Consider the following 21,408-nt stretch of genomic DNA (forward strand, 5'->3'; position numbering starts at 1 on the left):
CAATGGAATGAGAATACCAGAGAATACTAAACCAATTAAAAGTAACTGATTTCATGTTGCTAAACAAAACTAAATTGGTTTGTTCTCAAAAATAATATTTTTTTATGATTAAAAGCGTGTCAAAGATTAGGAAATGGTCGGAAGACGGAAATAGAACATATGAATATGAACAAGTTTTCAATATCATCTTCCCGCTACGAGTTTCCGTTACAGACGTTCGGATACATGTACTCAAAAAAAAACTACAAATCTTTTGGCACTTGGCAAACTTGAGAAAACATATTTTTATAATGTAGACCGTACATAGAACGGAAGGAAACAACTATTTGAGAAATTTTGTATATCTAGATTGCTGGGAGTGCGAAAGACTCGAGAAACCCTGAAATTAACTCATAACATGACAAGGTGCAAAAGTGTAGATAGAGCGAGATAGCTAAATGCATTTAAGCTCTTGTTAGAACGTGACAAAATGATTATGTTTTGTCCTTATCACCGTGGCCACTTTTTTTTGTTTGTCAAAATGTATTTGTACGTGAGTATTTGACAAACAACGTGAAGTGTATAAGGAATGACATTTCACAAGTAAAAAAATCTGCTTGCGCGAGAGGGACTGAGGGGGCCACGCTAGTTGCAAATCTGGACATATCTGTGCATTGAATACTATCTCTATGTACATACTTCTTGGCTCCTTGGCACATCCAAGAAGTTTAGAAGTTTATAATGTTGGCTCAACAAAGCTAGAATCCAGAGCCGTAAATCCAGTTTTAAAAAAGTTTATAATGTTTCTATTCTATGCACTGGCCACAGACCTGCACTATGCCTGCAGATGTCAATCTTCTATGTCAAATGTCATTGTCAAAATCTAGTCTGTGGTCAACAAAATAAAAATAAAATAAAAAGTGATTTTGCAAGTGTTTCGGAGCATTCGGGGTTTTGTTATTATTCTCTTCAAAACTGTATTGTCCGTATTGTAGTTCAATATTATTATGTAAGCGCTTTCGAGGATTCGCTTGGGACCACAGTTAATGAGAGTTGATTCTTATTACAAAATTGTAGAAGTCGTGATTAGTCGTGGCTCGTGTATGTAAGTTACTGCAGTGGACGTATTTTGCAATGCTTGTTCTTAACGATTATATCGTAAAAGAACATAAATAAGTATACTTCATAACTTCAACTGTGTTCAGTTTGATGTTTGATGCATTGGGATTTCCTAAAATAATGATAAAATCAAGAGATACATAATAGTTTTAAGTGTAATACATACTTGCAATGTGCTTGAAGTATGCTTCAGTAGATTATAGCCAATAACCTAAGGTCAAATAATACAAATAGTTAAGCATATAAATAGGCTTTGTACTCAATCATTATGAGATTATAACTTTTGCAGACAAGTAGGTAGTCGTTGCCAATGGCTTCGCTTGTGTGTTATTCAGGTCAAACTGTATCTCTAGTTCTACCCCACCAATTTTGGTAAAAGTTGAAGCAGTATGTCTGACTAGCTTTTGAACAGCTACATTTTATATCAAAGTAGTGAGAAGATTGAATAAAATTAAAGTTAAGACTGACTGACTGACTTATATATCAATGTATAGCCTAAACCTAATGACAACCTCCCTGGCGCAGTGGTAAGCACTGTGGTCTTATTAGAGGGAGGTCCCGGGTTCGATTCCTGGCAGGGATTTGGAATTTTATAATTTCTAAATTTCTGGTCTGGTCTGGTGGGAGGCTTCGGCCGTGGCTAGTTACCACCCTACCGGCAAAGCCGTGCCGCCAAGCGATTTAGCGTTCCGGTACGATGCCGTGTAGAAACCAAAGGTGTATGGGTTTAATAAAAGTCACTTACCATCAGGTGAGATTGCAGTCAAGGGCTAACTTGTATCTGAATAAAAAAATAAAAAAAAAACCACTGGTCCTAGAGACATAAAATTTGGAGGGTGTGATCTATGTGAAAAGTAGGTATCCACTAAAAATGGGTGGGTCAAATGGGGTTTGAAAGTCCCGAGCGTAAGCTAGTTACTATATACTTTAACAAACTAGTGATTGCAATAAAATTGCAAATAAATAAATATTTTTATTTTTTTTCAATTAAACTTTTACAAGTACTTTTGAATTGTCAAATGCATGTAAAGTCTGTTCACTAACTTAGTGTTGCTACACCTGCAGGAGCATTTATTATTTTGCTTTTATTATTATTTTTCACTGTGTTTGTTAAATAAATGTTTTCTATACTAAGAATAAACTAGAATATAGGTATTCTTATGTTTATTGTAATAAATAAAAATAAACAATAAACACTAGTTGGGTGGCGACACTAAGTTAGTGAACAGACTTTACCACTAGTTCGGAATGCCTTTCTTACCAAGAAGAACCAGCAAGAAACTCGGCGGTTGCTCTTTTCAAAGATTTGATATACAGTATTGTGCCATGTACTAGGAACCCCTATTTGCAACCCAATAGTTATACAATTGTTTGGTGTTCAGGTCCACCAGCTGGGTCTGATGTAGATGAGCAACATGAGTAGTCAGCACCAGTACATGTCCGTGAACAACCCCTCCAGCTCTAGAGTGGGGGATATTGAACACATTAGTGAGTACCTACCATAACTAGATACTAAAACAATGGCGTCGATTCTCTTGTCTATCTCTAAACTAAATTTAGACTATCTGCATCTTTTTCTTTTTAATATTGCTAAAAAGGGACGGAGAGTATTTGCATACTCTTCTGACTAATGTAATATGAAAAGGACAGATGCAGTTTGACAGTTGTAAATTTAATTTTCACATGGTAAAACCTGTGATTTTAGCGCACAGGCGCAAGCCTATTTGTAACGTGCACTAAAATTTACAGTCTTTAAATGTAATGTTCATGTTTTGTCCCTTTTTAGCATTGTTAAAAAGAAAAGGATGCACATTCTCTAAATTTAGTTTAGAGAAAGACAAACTGTCAAACTGTCAAACTGTATCTGTCCTTTTCAATGATTTATATTTCTAATGGATATCACTAATGACATTTTAAACAGTAAAATATTGGCTGGTCAATAAGAGAGCATGTCCCCAGGCCACCTGTCCGAGCACATTGGGTCTCTGTGCCTGTCGTCGGAGTACTCAGATGTGACGCTGATCGTGGAGGGGCAGCGCATCCCTGCACACAAGGTCATCCTCGCCGCCAGCAGCGACTACTTCCGCGCGCTGCTCTATGGCGGCATGAGGGAGGCCAACCAGGTAAGGGGGCCCCTGTAGGTAATTGGGTATTTTACTACTTTTGAATTTGTTAAATGTTATTACTTTATTATAAACTAGAATAAAAATAATGACGTACGCTGAAAAAAATATTAGAATCCAACAAAGATTTACAAAGTTACTGGCATTTTAATTTTGGAGTGGGACGGGTCTTCTATCCCTTTCTCGCAAAACGATTTATTTTTATTTATTTATTTATTATAGGTGTACACTTGACCACAATCACAACTGATGGGAAGTGATGATGTGGCCTAAGATGGGACGCGTTTACCTAGAAGATGCCTATTCACTCTTGTTTTAAAGATACCCGGGTTGTAATTGGTAGGAAACACATATCGCAGAGGAGTATTCCAAACCTTAGCCATACGTATGAGGAATGATGACGCAAAACGTTTCGTGCGTGTAGATGGAATGTCGACGACATAAGGATGGAAACTCGCCCGACGTGTTGCGGTTCGTTGGTAAAATGGTGAAGGGGGGACAAGATCGAAAAGTTCCTGAGCACACTCTCCGAAATATATCCTATAAAACACTGATAAGCCGGCGACCTTGCGGCGGTGATCGAGACTTTGTAGTTTCGCCAGTAAAGCGGAGTCTTCGCCTATGAGTCTCTTAGCTCGACGATCAACAGCATCCAGAGCCGCTAATTGGTACTTAGCGGAGCCATCGAAGAGGTGATTGCAGTACTCGATGCACGACCTGACCTGAGCTTGGTACAAATTAACCAGTTGGCGCGGCGTGTTATGAAAGGGCTATGCATTCAAAAACAGATTTTTATTGATTTTTATGCATCATAGTTTTTGATTTGTCGTTCAAAATGTCGAAAAATACGACTTTAGTGCGGGAACCCACGGTGCGCGAGTCTGACTCGCACTTGGCCGATTTTTACTTCCAAACAATCAATCGACTTTGTGTTGTAATAATATTGAAAATCAATTGACACACTAATTAGTAGTCGGACTTTCCCCTTATACTCTTGGCAACTGGGTTCCTTATTTTACTACGGAATCCTAATAAAAAACTTCTCTCGTATTTTTTCCTAGATAAATAATTTTACTAAAATTGATGTGCTGGGCATGCAGAGTAAATAAATTTTACATCAATTAATTTTGTACATATTATTTTAATGTAGATAACGCATACATACCACGATTAATTTGATTTTTTTATTTGTCGATATTTCAACCCAATTGCACGGGTCGTGGTCACGACGGGACTGCGGTGCTGCGAGAGATGAAGTTAGAACTGTCAAGGGTAGTAGCGAACTACCCTCTTTTTTGTTCTTTTCGCTGGAACTTCACGAGCTGTCCGGAAAAATACACTCACAACGTCATTCTAACTTTCGATGTCGTACGATGCTGTCTTGGTTTGCATCTACATCAAAATATGTCGTTAAACCACGAAATAAGCTTAAAATCAGTATGCATTTTGTTTTTACCATTCAGGCAGAAGTGGAGTTGCAGGCACCTCTGCAGGCTTTTAAGGCCTTACTGCGCTATGTTTACTCTGGTAAGTTTAAAAAAAAAAAAAATTCTAGGCTATGTGCAATCAGTCATTGGTATGGGCTATAATCAGATTTTTATGAGTACGTCAAGAGTTGAAAGAGGTCACTCCATCGAGAAACTCTTCTAATAAGGCTTTCGCTGGCTTTAGTGTCCACATGTGTCATTCTTTTACTGTGGATCTTTTTTTAACCTAATAACTCTGCTCCATATGGTAAGTGCTAGCCACCTCCACCACTGTGCGGTGAGTTGCGATGCGTTTTAAAATCCGCAAATTTGAATTTTAATCTATCGAAATCCGGTGCGGAAAAAAAAAAAAAAAAATCCGCAGTGCGCGTACTTCTATGTAATAGGCTACTTGACAATTTTTTTAAGTTGGTCTTAAATGGTTAATATTTGTCCTATTATATCAAAAAAATTAACACTATATTTTTTTGCGCCCTAAAAACCGTAAAACTTTAATTAAAAAAAATATTTTTCTTAGACAGGTGAAAACACTGTCGGCCATGTTTGGCCGATAGATTATCTGTGCTCTGACGTCATGCATTTGTAAACAACAGTATAACCACTGTGGTTATACTGTTGTTTACAAATGCATGACGTCAGAGCACAGATAATCTATCGGCCAAACATGGCCGACAGTGTTTTCACCTGTCTAAGAAAAATATTTTTTTTAATTAAAGTTTTACGGTTTTTAGGGCGCAAAAAAATATAGTGTTAATTTTTTTGATATAATAGGACAAATATTAACCATTTAAGACCAACTTAAAAAAATTGTCAAGTAGCCTATTCTATAGTTCACAGATTAAGGGCGTTCGTGCGCTCATCCGTGAAATCACGGATTCCGTAAAAATACGAATCGAATGAGTACGTATGACGGCCACTTCTAAAAATCACAGATACGAACCGAATACGGATGAGTGCACAAACGCCCGTTGCGGAAAAAAACGTACGGTTTACCGTGGTGCGCGCTAGCTCTAAGTACTAAATCTGGTAAGTGAAATTTAACATTATATTGAACTTTATAATTAATCAATGGAGACCACGTATCAGCAAGAGCAGTGTGGGACAAACCTCCAACCCGCTGGACTGACGACCTTAAGAAGATAGCGGGAAGTAAGTGGATGAGGAAGGCGGAGGATCGTGTGTGGTGGCGTGCTCTTGGGAAAGCCTATTATTATTATTATTATTATTTATTTATTATTTAATTAGAACTGCCATAAAGCCAATTACACTAATTAAAATACGAGTACAAACTAACATAAACATACTTACAAAAATTAACAACTTAAAATTATAAATTTTAAAAAGCAAAATTATAAATTTTCACAAAAGTGCAAGATCTGACCCATGAGGTCAGCCCATTTGTCAGCAAATATGTCACAGCGAGGGGACTCCTTCAGCAGCGCGTTGAGCGCAGCCAAAGTGCGCGGTATGGGTGACCTGGAACGCGCTACCGTGCGACTAAACGGACTTACGAAAAATTTGGAGCGGTGGCGGAGATAGCCTATGTCCAGCAGTGGACGCAAACAGGCTGATTGATTGACAATCAAATGTATATAGTTACGACTAACTTTTAAGATTGTGTACGATATAATAAAGTATTATATTCAGGTCATATGGGCCTGTCCTTGCTGCGGGAGGACACGGTCCTGGACATGCTGGGGCTGGCGCACCAGTTCAACTTCCAGGAGCTAGAGGTCGCCATATCTGATTATCTGCGTCAGGTGCTTGCCTTGAGGAACGTGTGCGCCGTCCTCGATGCTGCTAGGTATACCTATTTTTTAAATAACTAGCTTATTCTCGCGATTTCGTCCGCGTAGACTACACAATTTTCAAACGCTTATTTCACCCCCTTAGGGGTTGAATTTTCAAAAATCCTTGCTTAGCGGATGCCTACGTCATAATATCTATCTGCATGCCAAATTTTAGACTGACCCATCCAGTAGTTTGAGCTGTGCATTGATAGATCAGTCAGTCAGTCACCTTTTCCTTTTACAAATTTAGATTATATTGCTTTTGGTTTTTAATTTGTATTTTATTTTGTGAAATTGGTAAATTCAACTCCGTCCCGTTTATTGAGGTAAGGGAAACGATGTGATAAATTTATGAAATAACAAATAAAATGACTAGACAGTCCAATCCAAAGAAACTATAAGGGCTCGTTCAGGAAGAACCTGGACTCGTTCAAGGATTTTTATGAGCATAAGTCTAAGTGGCAATGGGCAGGGCAGGGCACATAGTTCATAAAACCGATAGACGTTGGGGTTCCAAGGTGCTGGAAAGGCGACCTCGCACCGGAAGACGCAGTGTTGGAAGACCCCCCACTAGGTGGACGTACGACATCAGACGAGTCGCAGGGAGTCGCTGGATTCAGGCGGCGCAAGACCGTGGCGTGTGGATGTCCCTACAAGAGACCTATGTCCAGCAGTGGACGTCTATTGGTTGATGATGATGATGATGATGATGATAATATTGCTTGTGGTTTTTAGGGTTCCGTACCTCAAAAAGAAAAGCGGTACTCTTATAGGATCACTTTGTTGCCTGTCTGTCTGTTAAGAAACCTACTGGGTTCCCTTTGACTTAGAATCATGAAATTTGGCAGGTAGGTAGGTCTTATAGCAGACATATAAATTATAAAGAAAGTAAAATTGAACAAAAATATGAAAGAATCATTATAATGTCTCAACAAATGAAAATGTTATGGAACTTTAAAGTTGTGCTTGCAAAAAAATTTCTCCCATTGCAAAAATTATGAACACTACAAAATGCTCTCTATAGGTATTGTTTGTAAATTTTGTATCGCTTGTAGGCTGTACGGCTTAGACGCTCTGATGGACTATTGCTACAAGTTCCTGGACAGAAACGCGACAGAAGTGCTGCAGCACGACACGTTCCTGCAGCTTTCTGTTGTAAGTATACCTCGTCCTAATAGGAATTGTGATTCGTAAATTCGCCTATTCGTTCTCTTGTTGAAAATAATGTGAACAGTGAAATTACCACGTTTTTTTGTGGTATCTGCTTAAGATTTCCCAAGGATTAGAGCTACATTACTGAGCCTCCGTCCGCCCCTCTGTCAGCACGCTGTATTTTTCTATTGCTGCTACAATATAACAACAAATCATTATTTTATGGCCCGTTCGTTGATTGTAAAGTATGTTCACAGGAAGCTTTGCAAGGCCTGTTGGAGCGCGACTCGTTCTTCGCGCCGGAAGCGGACATCTTCAAAGCGGTCGGCAACTGGTTCAACGCCAACCAACAGTGGGTCAAGTCGGAGAGTGGCATGCCACAAGTTGTGAGTATGCTCACGGAAAGCTTTGGGGTCTTCCATCGCCGTGTTTTCCAGTATGAAGTCGCCAATCTAGCACATTGGGACCCCAACGTCTATCGGCTTTTTCTCTCTGCCCTGCCCATTAGCACTTCAGTTTCGCAACCCGTTGAGCTGGTTACTCTGGTTCTCTTCATTTCTGATTTGATCACATAGATAATCTCCAATCATAGCTCTCTCCATCGCCCATTGAGTAACTCTGAGCTTTCTTTTGAGGATATGTCATCACTGTTAGAAGACTTTATCACAGTAAGGTGCAATTGTACACGATAATGAAGAATTGAACGTAAAACATACCTTGTATTCATGTGAGCACTTTGCGTCGGATACGATAGTGAGTCTTGCTGCTGTAGTCGATGGATATAAGGGTAAACTATTTGTTGCAGGAGAAGATCCTGAAATGCGTCCGTTTAACGCTAATGAGTTTAGAGGAACTGTTGACCGTGGTGCGTCCCTTTGCTCTCGTCACTCCGGACATGTTACTAGACGCCATACAGGAAAAGACGCAGACCAAAAGCACCGATCTACGTCATCGGGGGCTTTTAGGTGAGCGTTTCAGAGTTTAATCATGATGATTTAGCGCTCTATTGTGACCGGCCTAGTGTCCACTCCAAAATCTGCGACATTGTGTTGATCTAACTAGTAGCACACACTTACAAATCACTCACACACTCCCTTTCACATTCACACACTCTGAAACTCACAAACTCTCTCACACGCACAAATCCATACTGTGGAATATCAAAACTAAATTGTTTTGATAACTCTTATAGGAGCCAATGGGCATGGAAAAGGAGGGGGTTTTGGGAATTCAAACCACCCTCCCCATCAAAATAATGTTGGTAAGAAATTCAACACTAATTACCTCCCTCCGAAATCAATTCCCGGTTACGCCCTTATCCTAGAGCCTGGTTGATTGTAACACAAGTATTCACGAAGACGGTTTGGCTATGTTTGTGTGAGTGCACATGTACACATTATTACAGTGACGCGGCTTACATGACGCACACAAATGCGTTATGCACTCACTACTACAACCAAAGCTGAGCAGTTGTTACGCAGGCACAGTCAGGCCGCAACGCTAGACGTGTTCCCACGGTCGCCACGAAAACCAACAACTGCTGACGCGGCAGAAATGAAGAAAGACTGGGGACGGACACATCACATTTAGCTAAAGAAGCCTCCGCCACAAATCGGCGGAGCAATTAGGATAATTTTATATAATAGTTAATATAATATAATATGTAAATTTTTTGTAATAAAATTAGGTTAAGGAAATGCTCTTTCCTTTCGCAACCCCTGCTGTCGCCCCCTATTTAACTCAGTCATCATGATATAAAGCAACACTGAATCGTTTAGTCAACACTGGTGTATTGTAATAAAATAATTTTTTTAGTGCCGGAAGAGAACGTAGCGACCATAAAGCGCGGCGCCCGCGTTATCGCCGGCGATATGCGCTCCGCCTTGCTCGACGGCGATACGGACATGTACGACATGGAGCGGGGATACACGCGGCACACGATATCTGATGCGCCCGACAACCCGGGCATTATCGTGCGACTCGCCACTACCACTATCATCAATCATATCAGACTTCTGTTGTGGGACCGGGATAACAGGTGATTACGAAGTGAAATTTATTTCGGGAGGGTATTTTTTTATATTTCACTAGCTTCTGCTCGCGACTTCGTCCGCGTGGACTACACAAATTTCAAAGCTCTATTTCACCCCCTTAGGAGTTGAATTTTCTAAAATCCTTTCTTAGCGGACGCCTACGTCATAATAGCTACCTGCATGCTAAATTTCAGCCCGATCCGTCCAGTAGTTTGAGCTGTGCGTTGATAGATCAGTCAGTCAGTCACCTTTTCCTTTTATATATTTAGATTTCCGCCTCCCAAATACCTCCAAAATGAGGAGCATAGGGTGGATTTGACGAATGTTAAATTTAATGCTAATTTGGTCAGAAAAAATTTGATACCAGCTTGCGGTTGGATTTAATCTTCAAGAGGATTATCTATACTATAGCAACCGCCCGTGATTTCGCTTGGCAAAAATATATAGTCTGTTTATTCCTTATCCCGTGGGAATTTTGAAAAATCAGGCTTTATTCTTTGTCTACATTATAAAGGGACCTGTACAAAATTTATTTATTTATATATTTAGATTATTGAAATCATTGTTCTATACAGATCGTACGCATACTTCATCGAAGTATCGGTGGATCAGAAGGACTGGGTGCGCGTGATCGACCACAGCAACTACTTCTGCCGCTCGTGGCAGAACCTCTACTTCGAGCCGCGCGTCGTGCAGTTCATCAAGGTCGTGGGCACCAGCAACACTGTCAACAAGGTGAGGATGTCAGACCAGACACGCCTGCTTCCTCAGTGTTCCTCGTGATCGACCACAGCAACTACTTCTGCCGCTCGTGGCAGAACCTCTACTTCGAGCCGCGCGTCGTGCAGTTCATCAAGGTCGTGGGCACCAGCAACACTGTCAACAAGGTTAGGATGTCAGACCAGACACGCCGGCTTCCTCAGGTATCGGTGGACCAGAACGACTGAGTGCTCGTGATCGACCACAGCAACTACTTCACTTTCTTATTACTTCACTCTCATACTTCACCTCCTGTGGTTATTATGTATGTCTAGCTATATTTCGATCCCTTGCGCAGGTACGAGGTCAGAGGCCTTTTAACAAAACGCTAAACCCACTGCGCAAATAAATAAATCAATAAATAAATAATCTTTATTTCCTCAGACATCAAAGGCCCACAATATTATGTTAGTAACCATCTTAATCTATGTTAGTAACTATATAATATAATATATGTTAGTAAGAAACTTATTCTATGTTAGTTAATATAATTAATATACTTATTAACTAATGCAGACATCCAGTGCGCTTTGAGAGCGCTGTCCTGTCTGTCTGCTATCACCTTCAGGATAATGTTGGGACTTCTCTCCAACCTACTTTTGATTGAGGCGATCCTTTTCCGTATGATTGCGAAGAAGCCGTCTACACAGTTATCCGCAAACATACCGGACGCGGTACACTACCGACCACCGAGGCAGTCCCAACATTATTCTGAAGATGTTATTATACTGGACTCGGAGGGCGTTTATAGATTTTTGGGTATAGTCAACCCACAGACTGCATGTGTAGAAGCTCTGACAAAAGGACTTGAACAAAGTGACCTTAACTTCTTTTGTGCAACGAGCAAATCTGCGAGCTATCATATTCCCTCTAACCGCCAACGCCCTCCGTTCCCTATCAATGTCACAATTATCTTTCATGTCTGCTGTAACCACATGACCCAGGTATGTGAACTTGGGCACCCTAACCAGCTCTGCACCGTACAGTCTCACTGAAGGTACATAGCTGGGAGAAATGCTACCCGCCGCAAAGACCATGAGCATGCTTTTTTTTACATTATATTTAAGTCCATGCTTTTCAGCATAGTCTTCGCACACCCGCAGCAAATCTCTCAGCGCGCAGACCGATGGGCTCAGCAGCACCATATCATCCGCGTAACTGATGTTATTAATCATCTGATTATCAATCGAACATCCCGCATGCATGCTGCTGAGCCCCCCGATCAGCTCGTTCACGTACAGGCTGAAAAGCTTCGGCGAGCTCCGCCCACCTTGCCTGACTCCGCATTCCAGCCTATACGTGTCCGAGTATACCCCCGCCCACCTTACCTGGTTATCCTGCCTTGCATACCAGTGCCTAAAGATGCTGATGAGTTCCTGAGGCATGCCAGTGCGTCTGAGCTTGTCCCAGAGTATCGGGTAAGAAACCAGATCAAACGCAAAATCAAGGTCGGGAACCTTTTGACGTAATACCAACTGTAGGCTTATATGAATACAGCTCCAGGAGAGCGTAGGAGTGTGAAAACTTCGCTTCTTTGAATGAAGTATACATTCATTCATTAATGGTAGAAGAACAGGTCGAACAAGAATAATGGAATCATAAGTTATTGTCGCAGGTTTTCCACGCAGTGTCGCTGGAGGCGCTGCACACGTCGCGAGTGCCGCCCTTGCGCGACGGACTGGTGTGCCCCACTCACAATGTCGCCACGTTGGACCTCTCCGCCGTCGTCATTGAAGGCATTAGGTGAGCTTCAGCGCGAGTTATAACTCATATTGTTGTAGTGTTGCAACTTGCAATTCAAATAATATGTTCCAAAACGTATAAAAACATAAATTATGATAAAAACAGGATTTTTTCGTCATCACAAAAAAAATCGAATAAAAATAGAAAATCGATTGTTAAGTCTACGAATGCGGAGCGCACGGTTTGGGACGAATAAATCGAAAATCTAAATCAATAACGCCATTGCATTCGATTTTCGATTCATTCGCCCCAGACCCGCGCGCTACATAACAATTGAATAGTACAAAACAATCGATTGTTCAATTGTTATTCGATTGTTATCGCATAATAACAATTGATTGATATTTGAATGAATTGCCTATCGCTAATGCTGATTGCCAATCGTTTGCTCGTAGCCGCTCCCGCAACGCCCTCCTCAACGGCGACACAGAGCACTACGACTGGGAGCAAGGCTACACATGCCACCAGCTGGGTTCCGGCGCCATAGTGGTGCAACTGGCGCAGCCCTACCTGCTGTCCTCCATCCGCATGCTGCTGTGGGACTGCGATTACCGCCACTACTCGTACTACGTGGAGGTCTCGCTCAACTACTGGCACTGGGACATGGTGGCTGACAGAACACGCGATCCTTGCCGGTGAGCTAAGAAAACTTCAGGATTTGGGGATCCCTAGGGATCTTTTTTTTCTTTAGGGATCTTTTGGAAGCTGTGATAGCCTAGTGGTTAGGACGTCCGCCTTCTAATCGGAGGTCGGGGGTTCGATCCCGGGCACGCAACTCTAACTTTTCGGAGTTATGTGGGTTTTATATATCAAATATCACTTGCTTTAACGGTGAAGGAAAACATAATGAGGGAACCTGCAATCTGCAATCTGCATGCCTGAGAGTTCTCCATAATGTTCTCAAAGGTGTGTGAAGTTACCAATCCGCATATGGCCAGCGTGGCAGACTATGGCCAAAACCCCTCTCAGAGAGGGAGACCCGTGCTCTGTATTGAACCGGAAGTGGGTTGATCATGATGATGATGATGAGGGATCTTTTTGAGGACTTCAGCATCCATTTGAAAACTTGGGGATTTATTTTAGAGGCATTGGGATTTATTTCGGGAATTTGGGATTTTTTTCGGGTCTCTGAGACTCTCAAGCTGTAAGATGTATCGAGCAAGGTTCATGCCACTATCTGAGTTCCGGCGCCATAGTGGTGCAGTTAGCGCATCTCTACCTGCTATCCTTCATCTGCATGCGAGACTTTTTTTAAATTCATTATAGGTGAACGCTTGACCACAATCACACCTGATGGAAAGTGGTGATGTGGCCTAAGATGGGACGCTTTTACCTAGAAGATGCCTATTCACTCTTGTTTTATAGATACCCTTTTTTTTTTTTTTAACCTTTATTGCTGATAGTTTTTCTTTTTTAATATTTTTAGTTTTAGTCTTTAGAAAATAGAATTTGTTTTGTTCTTTAGCTATCAGCGTGTCCTCTCGACACATAGGCCTCTTCCAGCAGCTTCCACTTTTGCCTGTCACGCGCTGTCCTTTTCCATGTTGCTCCTCCAACTTAGGAGCCTCAATAGCTCAACAGGTAAAGGAGTGGACTGAAAACCGAAAGGTCGACGGTTCAAACCCCGCCCGTTGCACTATTGTCGTACCTACTCCTAGCACAAGCTTTACGCTTAGTTGGAGGGGAAAGGGGAATATTAGTCATTTAACATGGCTAATAATCTTTAAAAAAAAAAAAAAAACTTTTCTTATGTCGTCTTCCCATCGCCTGTATTGTTTCCCTCTTTTCCTTTGTCCATCTCGAGGTAACCATTCAGTTATTTTCTGTGTCCATTTTTCGTTGCTTTCCCTTGTCATATGTCCTGTCCACCGCCATTTCAAAGTGTGATAGTGTTATCTAGACAAAATCAGTGGAAATAATATAAATAATCCTAAAATACTCTCTCGTGACGATTGTTCAAAACTCAGTGTTCTACAATTTCAACCGCTAATTATTAGTGTTAAAACTCCCAATCAACACAAAACAAAATCAAATATAATCAAATACTTAAGTGATAAAATAGTGTCATCAAGAAAAAACTACAACGATATTAAGAATACCTAAAGATACCCACTCTTTTTTTAAGATTGTTTAGATAAATTTGGGGATTTTTTTAGACTTGGGCATCCCTTTCGGGTCTCTGAGATACACAAATAGTAAAATGAACGAACTGAACAGAATCTATTTCTGGATTTCTTGGATGGGACCAACAAGACCCTATTGTTTACTTGCAGGTCGTGGCAAGTCATCTACTTCACTCCGCGGCCAGTCTCCATCATTCGTATAGTCGGCACCAACAACACTGTTAACGAAGTAAGTGATCTACATTCTCCACTATGGAATTCCCAGGTATATCAGTACCCTTATTATAAATGTGAAAGTGTGTCTGTTTGTTGGTTTGTCCTTTAATCACGTCGCAACGGTGCAACGGATTGACGTGATTTTTGCATGGGTGGGTACTGGGTATAGATAAAGACCTGCAGGGCGATTGTCTAAAACCTGCATCAATCATTATTACAATCTCAATTGTTCTGATTGGCTGAATTTGTGCGATTCTTGTAGCAACAATGCATTGTGGCCAATAGTGAGCGAGCATTAACCAATCAGAGATGATTGCGATCGTGACATTGTAGCTGTCAAACAACCGCGGTAGGGCACACACACAACACAACACGCCCTACTGGAGAGTGACATAGGCTACTTTTTATCCCGGAAAATCAAAGAGTTCCCACGGGATTTTTAAAAATCTAATTCCACGCAGACGAACTCACGAGCATGAGCTAGTTTTGTAATAATATTGTTTCCCAGGTGTTCCACCTGGTGCACCTGGAGTGCCCCGCTCAAGTGGAGGAGGCGCGCGAGGACCCCGCCTCTAAGAAGCAGCGCCCGTCGCGCGACCGCGACACGCGCGACGCACGCGAGCCGCGCGATAGGCGCAGCCCGCCTGAAGGTGAGTTCCATCATCATCAACACATCGGCGACCCACTACTGAGCACAGGCCTCCTCTAAGAATGAGAAGGGCTTGGCCAACGGTTACAGCAGCAGATTAAAATCTGAAAGGTTGCCGGTTCAAACCCCACCTGTTGCATTATTGTCGTACCTACTCCAAGCAGATGACACAAACTTAGTTGTAGGGGAAGGGGAATATTAGTCATGTTTAACATAGCTAGTAATCTTTTAAAAAAAGTAAAATAAACAAAGAAAGAATAGTCTACAACGCTGGCTAAGTGCAGATTGGCAGACTTCACACACCTTTGAGAACATCATAGAGAACTCTCAGGCACGCAGGTTTCCTCACGACGTTTTCCTTCGCCGTTAAAGCAAGTGATATTTAATTACTTAAAACGTACATAACTACGAAAAATTAGAGGTGCGTTGCCCGAGATTGAACCCCCGACCTGTAGGAGGCGGACGTCTTAACCACTACACTATCACAGCTTTTTTGATAAACATGTATCAAAAATGAAATATTTTATGTTGCAGGTCTTAGCCTGTTCAAATTCGAACTAAGTATGACTTAATTAATGTTTAGATCATTATTTTAATTAGTGTCAGTATTTAACATATAATGCATGAATTTCATACGACTGCGACTTTTCGGTTTTTTATTCAAACATTTTCAGACCATGATTTTTTTTGATTCTACGATTTAAAAAAAAAATGAAAATCAACATGTATTTTTTCTAATATCGCTTTAAATATGAATAAATTGCGATTCGGCAGAACTATGCGCCTTTACACAAGATATTACGTTCCAGGTAACGTCACCCCGGAGCCCCGGCCCCGCACCCCCAGCCCCGCGGGAGATGGAGATTCTTCAAGTGGGGAGGGCGGAGCACCCTCCCCGCCGCCCGCGCCCTCCCGCCGCTCCCTACCGCCCGCGGAGACCGCCACCGAAGCTGAAGAAGGATACGACGACTGAATCCGGGGCAAACACTAGTGCCACTCGCTTTCTACTTTCCAACTTGCACTTTGTAGCAGCTTCGCACACCATACTGACTAACACTGAGGCCATACGATGCGTTTTCGGTGCGTTGCGTCGCCGCACCGCTGTGGATTTGCTACACCAATACCCAATGTATTTTTTTTTGTGTGTTGTTTCGGATTGACTATGCTGCGTAGGCCCTATTGGCCGCTACAGCGTCACCGGGGGGGTTGGCGAGCGCGAAGCTCGGCCTGGGGGTGAGCCCTAGGGCTCGAAGAAATAATTCGAGAGGTCGGGGGGCAACGTCCTCCTGAGGGCGCCTCCTGTGAGGCTCGGACCACGGCTTAGGATGACGTTGGGATGGGTGGAGTTGTCGGTTTTGTTGGTTAGTCCGTACGCCCCCGAGGCCGTGGCGTGAGCCCACGTCCGGGTGACGTTAGAAATCGGGGACCTCGTCTTCGCCGGCGAAGACGCTGTGGTTGAAGACCCAATGTATTGGTGTAGCTCCGGCAGATGTATGGCGTTGTAACGCACCACCCCTCCCCGCCTCGTCTCTCTGGTCCCAAGTCGGTTGCGCGTGCGGTGCGGTGCCGCACGGCTTCGTAACTCGTAACGCATCGTGTGGCATGGTACAGCGATTTCAATGTAGGTCGACGCTGCTTTGGATACTTTGGATTGAGGATTGACTATAAGACCAAGATTCATTGTTTGATGTGCAGTGTTTAAAAAAAAATCTGCTGAAAATAAAGGTAGAATAGCTTCAAATTTAAGCATAATAAGAGCGATCACGCACTCATCTGATCCGAATCCATGAAAATACGGATTCAAAAAATATCTACGTCATATGTCAGGAAGCTGTGGTTCCTATGACATCATATGTCTTATTGGTTGCCTAATGGTTGGTGGTTGGTGGCCTAGTGGTTAGGACGTCCGCCTTCTAATCGGAGGTCGGGGGTTCGACCCCGGGAACGCATATCTTAATTTTTCCCTATTAAATATCACTTGCTTTAACGGTGAAGGAAAACATCGTGACGAAACCTGCATGTCTGAGAGTTCTCCATAATGTTCTCAAAGGTGTGTGGAGTCTGCCAATCCGCACATGACCAGCGTGGTAGACTATGGCCAGAACCCTTCTTTCTCGAGAGGAGACTCGTGCTACAGAGCAGCGTGTGCCGGCGATGGGTTGGTGTCATAAGCTACCGTACAAATAGTTCTATTTCGGAACGTATTTTCACGGACTCGAATCGGACGAGTGCGTAACCGCCCTAATAATATATTTCCATATCAAAAGAAAAATATATATTTGTATGTTATTAAAGTAAAGTTAAGACGTAAATTGTGATTGTCGTAGAAAGATCAAAATCACTAACTTAAATTTGTTTGTATTGAAGATCTGCTAATTTAGATTTTTTTGTTATGTAATTGACTTTTATAAAAAAACTAGCTGATGTCCGCGACTTGGATTTAGGTTTTTAAAAATATCGTGGGAACTCTTTGATTTTCCGGGATAAAAAGTAAGGTATGGCACTTTCCAGTTCTTTAATTATACAAATTATGTAAAAAATTCGCGTCGATCCGTTGCTCCTTTGCGACGTGATTGAAGGGCAAACCAACAAACAAACACTCTCGCAGAATATGGGTAGTATAAACAAAGAATTTTAATTCATCACCTTAAAAATATATCCTTAAAATTATTGTACTGTTACATGTACCTAGTAGCTAAGCAGTAATTTTCTGTCGTTGTTCATTCATTATTTAGTTTGTAACTAGCTTAGTGATTTCTAGTCTATTATCTTATTTTTTAATTTCTAGACGGCATCGTACCGGAACGCTAAATCGGCGGCATGGCTTTGCCGGTAGGGTGGTAACTAGCCACGGCAAAAGCCTCCCACCAGAAATTACAAAATCCTAAACCCCTGCCGGGAGCTCCCATTAATAAGACCACAGCGCTTACCAGCAAAAACTTAGCGTTATTGATCCAATACCACTAACCATTTGCTTCATTTTGTAGTGATTTAGAATTTTTCAAACCCGCAATGTATAGCGTGCAAAACTCGGGTCAATGCCGCGTCGTAGGCGGGCTAATGCCCGAGTGGCCTACTTACGCAATGTTCGCTGACCTCTAGCGTCAGTCAGATGTTTTATTTGCAATATATCGTAAACTTTTACAAAATTGTAGGATTTTGTTATATTTTTGTTTGAGTTTTTTTTGTGGTATCATATCAGTAATTATTATCAGTACTATGACCTGTCTTCGTTTTTGCAAGCGTTCTAGTTACATCCTGTATGTTCTAACCTCTAACCTAAAATGTTACCTTTGCATACTATATTTATGTGTTTTAATTTATTCCCTTCTAAGTTTTAGTGTAATATCAATCTACAATATATTCTCTGATATCTTTGCTATGAATTTTTTGATTAAGGTTAAGTGATTGTTTGTATATTTGTCTTATTCTTTTCTGCTGAATGTCTGTCTCCAACAGCGCATTTCTGTCAATGTCATTGAAGTGCCAAGAGAGCCTTGTCGCACTGTAGTGAACACAGTGAAGTGTATAGTAATAATTAATTTTATGTAGGTATCTGGGGGCTGTGCAGGGCATTCCCATTTCCCTCCCCGATTGCCACCTTGACTTGTCGGCGTACTACAGCTACTGTTAAAAGCATTATAATTAAGAAAGTTGTGTTATTTCTGTACTTAGTTTATAAGAGAATGGGTAAGATTATGTACTGTGATAAAAAAGTTTGTCTAAACTGCTAACTTGATGGTAATCAGTGAATGATAAAGCATAGAAATATTCTGTATGCTCCATTATAGCATAACGAAATCTCTACTGTGGTGGACATGGCATAATTTAATATACTCAACCAAACGAGTCATCAATTCAATAGGGTCTTGGACTGTAGTAAAATGATGTGATTTTTTGTATAGCAGTAGTTTATGGGGCAAGAATTCATTATTAAAGAGAATAATTAAAAAACAATCATATTTTTTTTTTAAATTATGTTATAAATAAATAAAATCATGATCGTTTTTTAATTATTCTGTTTAATAATGAATTCTAGCCCCATAAACTACCTCTATAGAAAAAATCACATCATTTTATTACTACAGTCCAAGACCCTATTGACGCTTCACTTTGAATTGGCCAATATCACATGACACACAGTATGAACAAATCATGAGCTTTAATTGTGATTTAAACAGATACACATGAGTTCGAGACCCTATTTTCAAATGAAAATTGTTTCTATGCTTTGGCATTCACTGATGGTATTTAAAGTATATTATGATTAAGAGTTAACTTTGATTATTATATAGATGCTAATGCTATCACTAAGGCAAATTTCATTGAGCTTTTATTTTAATAAAAATAGGTTGCAATTGCACTTTTAGTCTTTTTTTAACCATATTCTTAGTTTACCAACTTCAAGACTTACTTTTGGACATAGATCTGTATCAAGTGAAAACACAAAAAAATGGTGCAATTCCAGCAAATAAAAGTAATCCTACCATGCCGCTGAATCCAGGCGGCGCAAGACAGTGGCGTGTGGAAGTCCCTACAAGAGACCTATGTCCAGCAGTGGACATCTATTGGTTGATGATGATGAATCCTACCATAGTGTTTGATTTAAATTTAGATAAGTAGGTAGGTACTAATACTAATGCTTGGTTGTAATCAAACCTGCTGGCAACTGATGCTGCCAAAGGTGGAACTATTCAGTCTGAGTTTTTATAAATTAACAAATAAAGAAAATTCAATATGCCACTTTAATTGATTATAATATGAAGAATAAAGAAAATAAACTCAATTTATTTGTGAATCCATTTTATTTACAATAGAATTAATTCAAAGTTTAATATTATTAGGTCACTTGAGATCCCCTTTCTCTAATGATTGCTCTGTTCTTTCTCAACAGTGTACTTGCATCGATAATATCAGGGTTATTTTCCTCTGCATACTCGTCTAGCCGTTTTCTCAACAAGTGTTTCAATTCATCAATGGATTCTCCTTTCAAGGCTGATATACCAATAATATCTTCGAATTGTATAACTTTATTCGGTCGGATTTCTTCTGGGATGTCTTTAAGGACTTTGTCCATATTCTTGAGGGCTTCTTTAACTTCTAAAAATTTATCACTTGCATCTGGCAAATCCAATTTATTAACAGCTAATATTGCAGGCTTATCTAACAACTCTTCATCATATAGCTCTAGCTCTTTGTTGAGAAGCAATATTGTTTCTAAACATGATCTAAATGGGTACTTATGGCTTAATTTGAAACCTTGAACGTCGGCTATGAACAAAAGTAGTTTAGTTCGCTCAACATGCTTTAAGAACTTATGGCCAAGACCAACATTAATGTGTGCACCCTCTATAAGACCAGGAAGATCTGCTATAGATATCTGTCTCAGATCCTTGTAGTGTATAATGCCTTTATTAGGTTTTATTGTAGTGAATGGATAATTTGCTATTCTAGGCTTGGCTCTGGATATTGCACGTAGCAAGGAACTTTTTCCTGCATTTGGGAAGCCTACGAGGCCAATATCGGCGATTAGTTTTAAATCTAAACGTATGTGATGCACTTGACCAAAATGTCCGAGGAAGTTGTTGTCTTTGGTGCCTCCCGGGCCCCCGCGGGCCACTATCAGCATTTCATCCTCTTTGTCAATCGACCCTAAAACTTGACCATCTTCTCTGTATACTGTGACCCCGAGTGGGACCTCGAGTTTTAGGTCTGCACCGGGAGTACCAACGATCTTTGTTTTGCGACTATCTTCGCCGTGTCCTGCCGTAACAGTTTTACCTCGAAATTTATTCATAATAGACCTTAAGTTGGCATTTTCTTCGCCCACACAATAAACACATCCTCCTTGTCCGCCGAGGCCTCCAAATTTTGGAGTCCCGGTTCCCCCTGTACCTCCTTTAACGTGAATTCTAACGGTATCAATAAACTTACTGCGAAGAAACTTCCGAGGGCGCTTAAATTCTTTTATTGCGAACCAAGTTCTGCTGAGGAAAACCATTTTTAAAAGGTTCACATTAGGTACCTATTTAAAAATCTAAATGAACAAATAGACAATATACGATTCTTATTTCTTATGATGCTTGCAGGATTTTATAGGTTAATACAGTTAATTAGAAAAATTGAGAAAAATCACTTGAAGGAAGATCTTGACATATTGACAACAAAATAGTGCTGTGCTTTACGATTTTCCATTCCTTGTTGTTGATGATACTTGTTGAAAAGATTGGACTAT

The 21,408-nt window shown here is 40.8% G+C and overlaps 2 protein-coding genes across 2 annotated transcripts; one reads left to right on the forward strand and one right to left on the reverse strand.

The window, feature by feature from the left end:
* Positions 1–876: 876 nt before the first annotated feature.
* LOC117996010 (BTB/POZ domain-containing protein 9-like) lies at positions 877–19,536 on the forward strand. The gene is made up of 16 exons (XM_069509507.1): positions 877–1,084; positions 2,481–2,586; positions 3,058–3,221; positions 4,685–4,748; positions 6,356–6,512; positions 7,554–7,653; positions 7,908–8,036; positions 8,456–8,615; positions 9,466–9,688; positions 10,259–10,418; positions 12,058–12,185; positions 12,581–12,820; positions 14,459–14,537; positions 15,033–15,174; positions 15,708–15,734; positions 15,983–19,536. Exons 2-16 carry the CDS (start codon positions 2,505–2,507, stop codon positions 16,144–16,146), a joined length of 2,019 nt encoding a protein of 672 aa, XP_069365608.1. The 5' UTR covers positions 877–1,084; positions 2,481–2,504; the 3' UTR covers positions 16,147–19,536.
* A 428-nt stretch (positions 19,537–19,964) lies between these two features.
* On the reverse strand, positions 19,965–21,351 carry LOC117996103 (GTP-binding protein 10 homolog). The gene has a single exon (XM_034984102.2). The coding sequence runs from the start codon at positions 21,172–21,174 to the stop codon at positions 20,014–20,016; it is 1,161 nt and encodes a 386-aa protein (XP_034839993.1). The 5' UTR covers positions 21,175–21,351; the 3' UTR covers positions 19,965–20,013.
* Positions 21,352–21,408: the final 57 nt, after the last annotated feature.

This window comes from Maniola hyperantus, chromosome 3 (assembly GCF_902806685.2).
Source record: "Maniola hyperantus chromosome 3, iAphHyp1.2, whole genome shotgun sequence".
Lineage (NCBI taxonomy): Eukaryota > Metazoa > Arthropoda > Insecta > Lepidoptera > Nymphalidae > Maniola > Maniola hyperantus.

Bases quoted from the DNA above. Each gene is read 5' to 3' on its own strand.
- LOC117996103 (XM_034984102.2), bottom strand. From the start codon at position 21,174: ATGGTTTTCCTCAGCAGAACTTGGTTCGCAATAAAAGAATTTAAGCGC.
- LOC117996010 (XM_069509507.1), top strand. From the start codon at position 2,505: ATGAGCAACATGAGTAGTCAGCACCAGTACATGTCCGTGAACAACCCC. The intron at 3,222-4,684 runs GTAAGGGGGCCC...TTTACCATTCAG, and splicing joins GCATGAGGGAGGCCAACCAG to GCAGAAGTGGAGTTGCAGGC. The intron at 9,689-10,258 runs GTGATTACGAAG...TGTTCTATACAG, and splicing joins TTGTGGGACCGGGATAACAG to ATCGTACGCATACTTCATCG.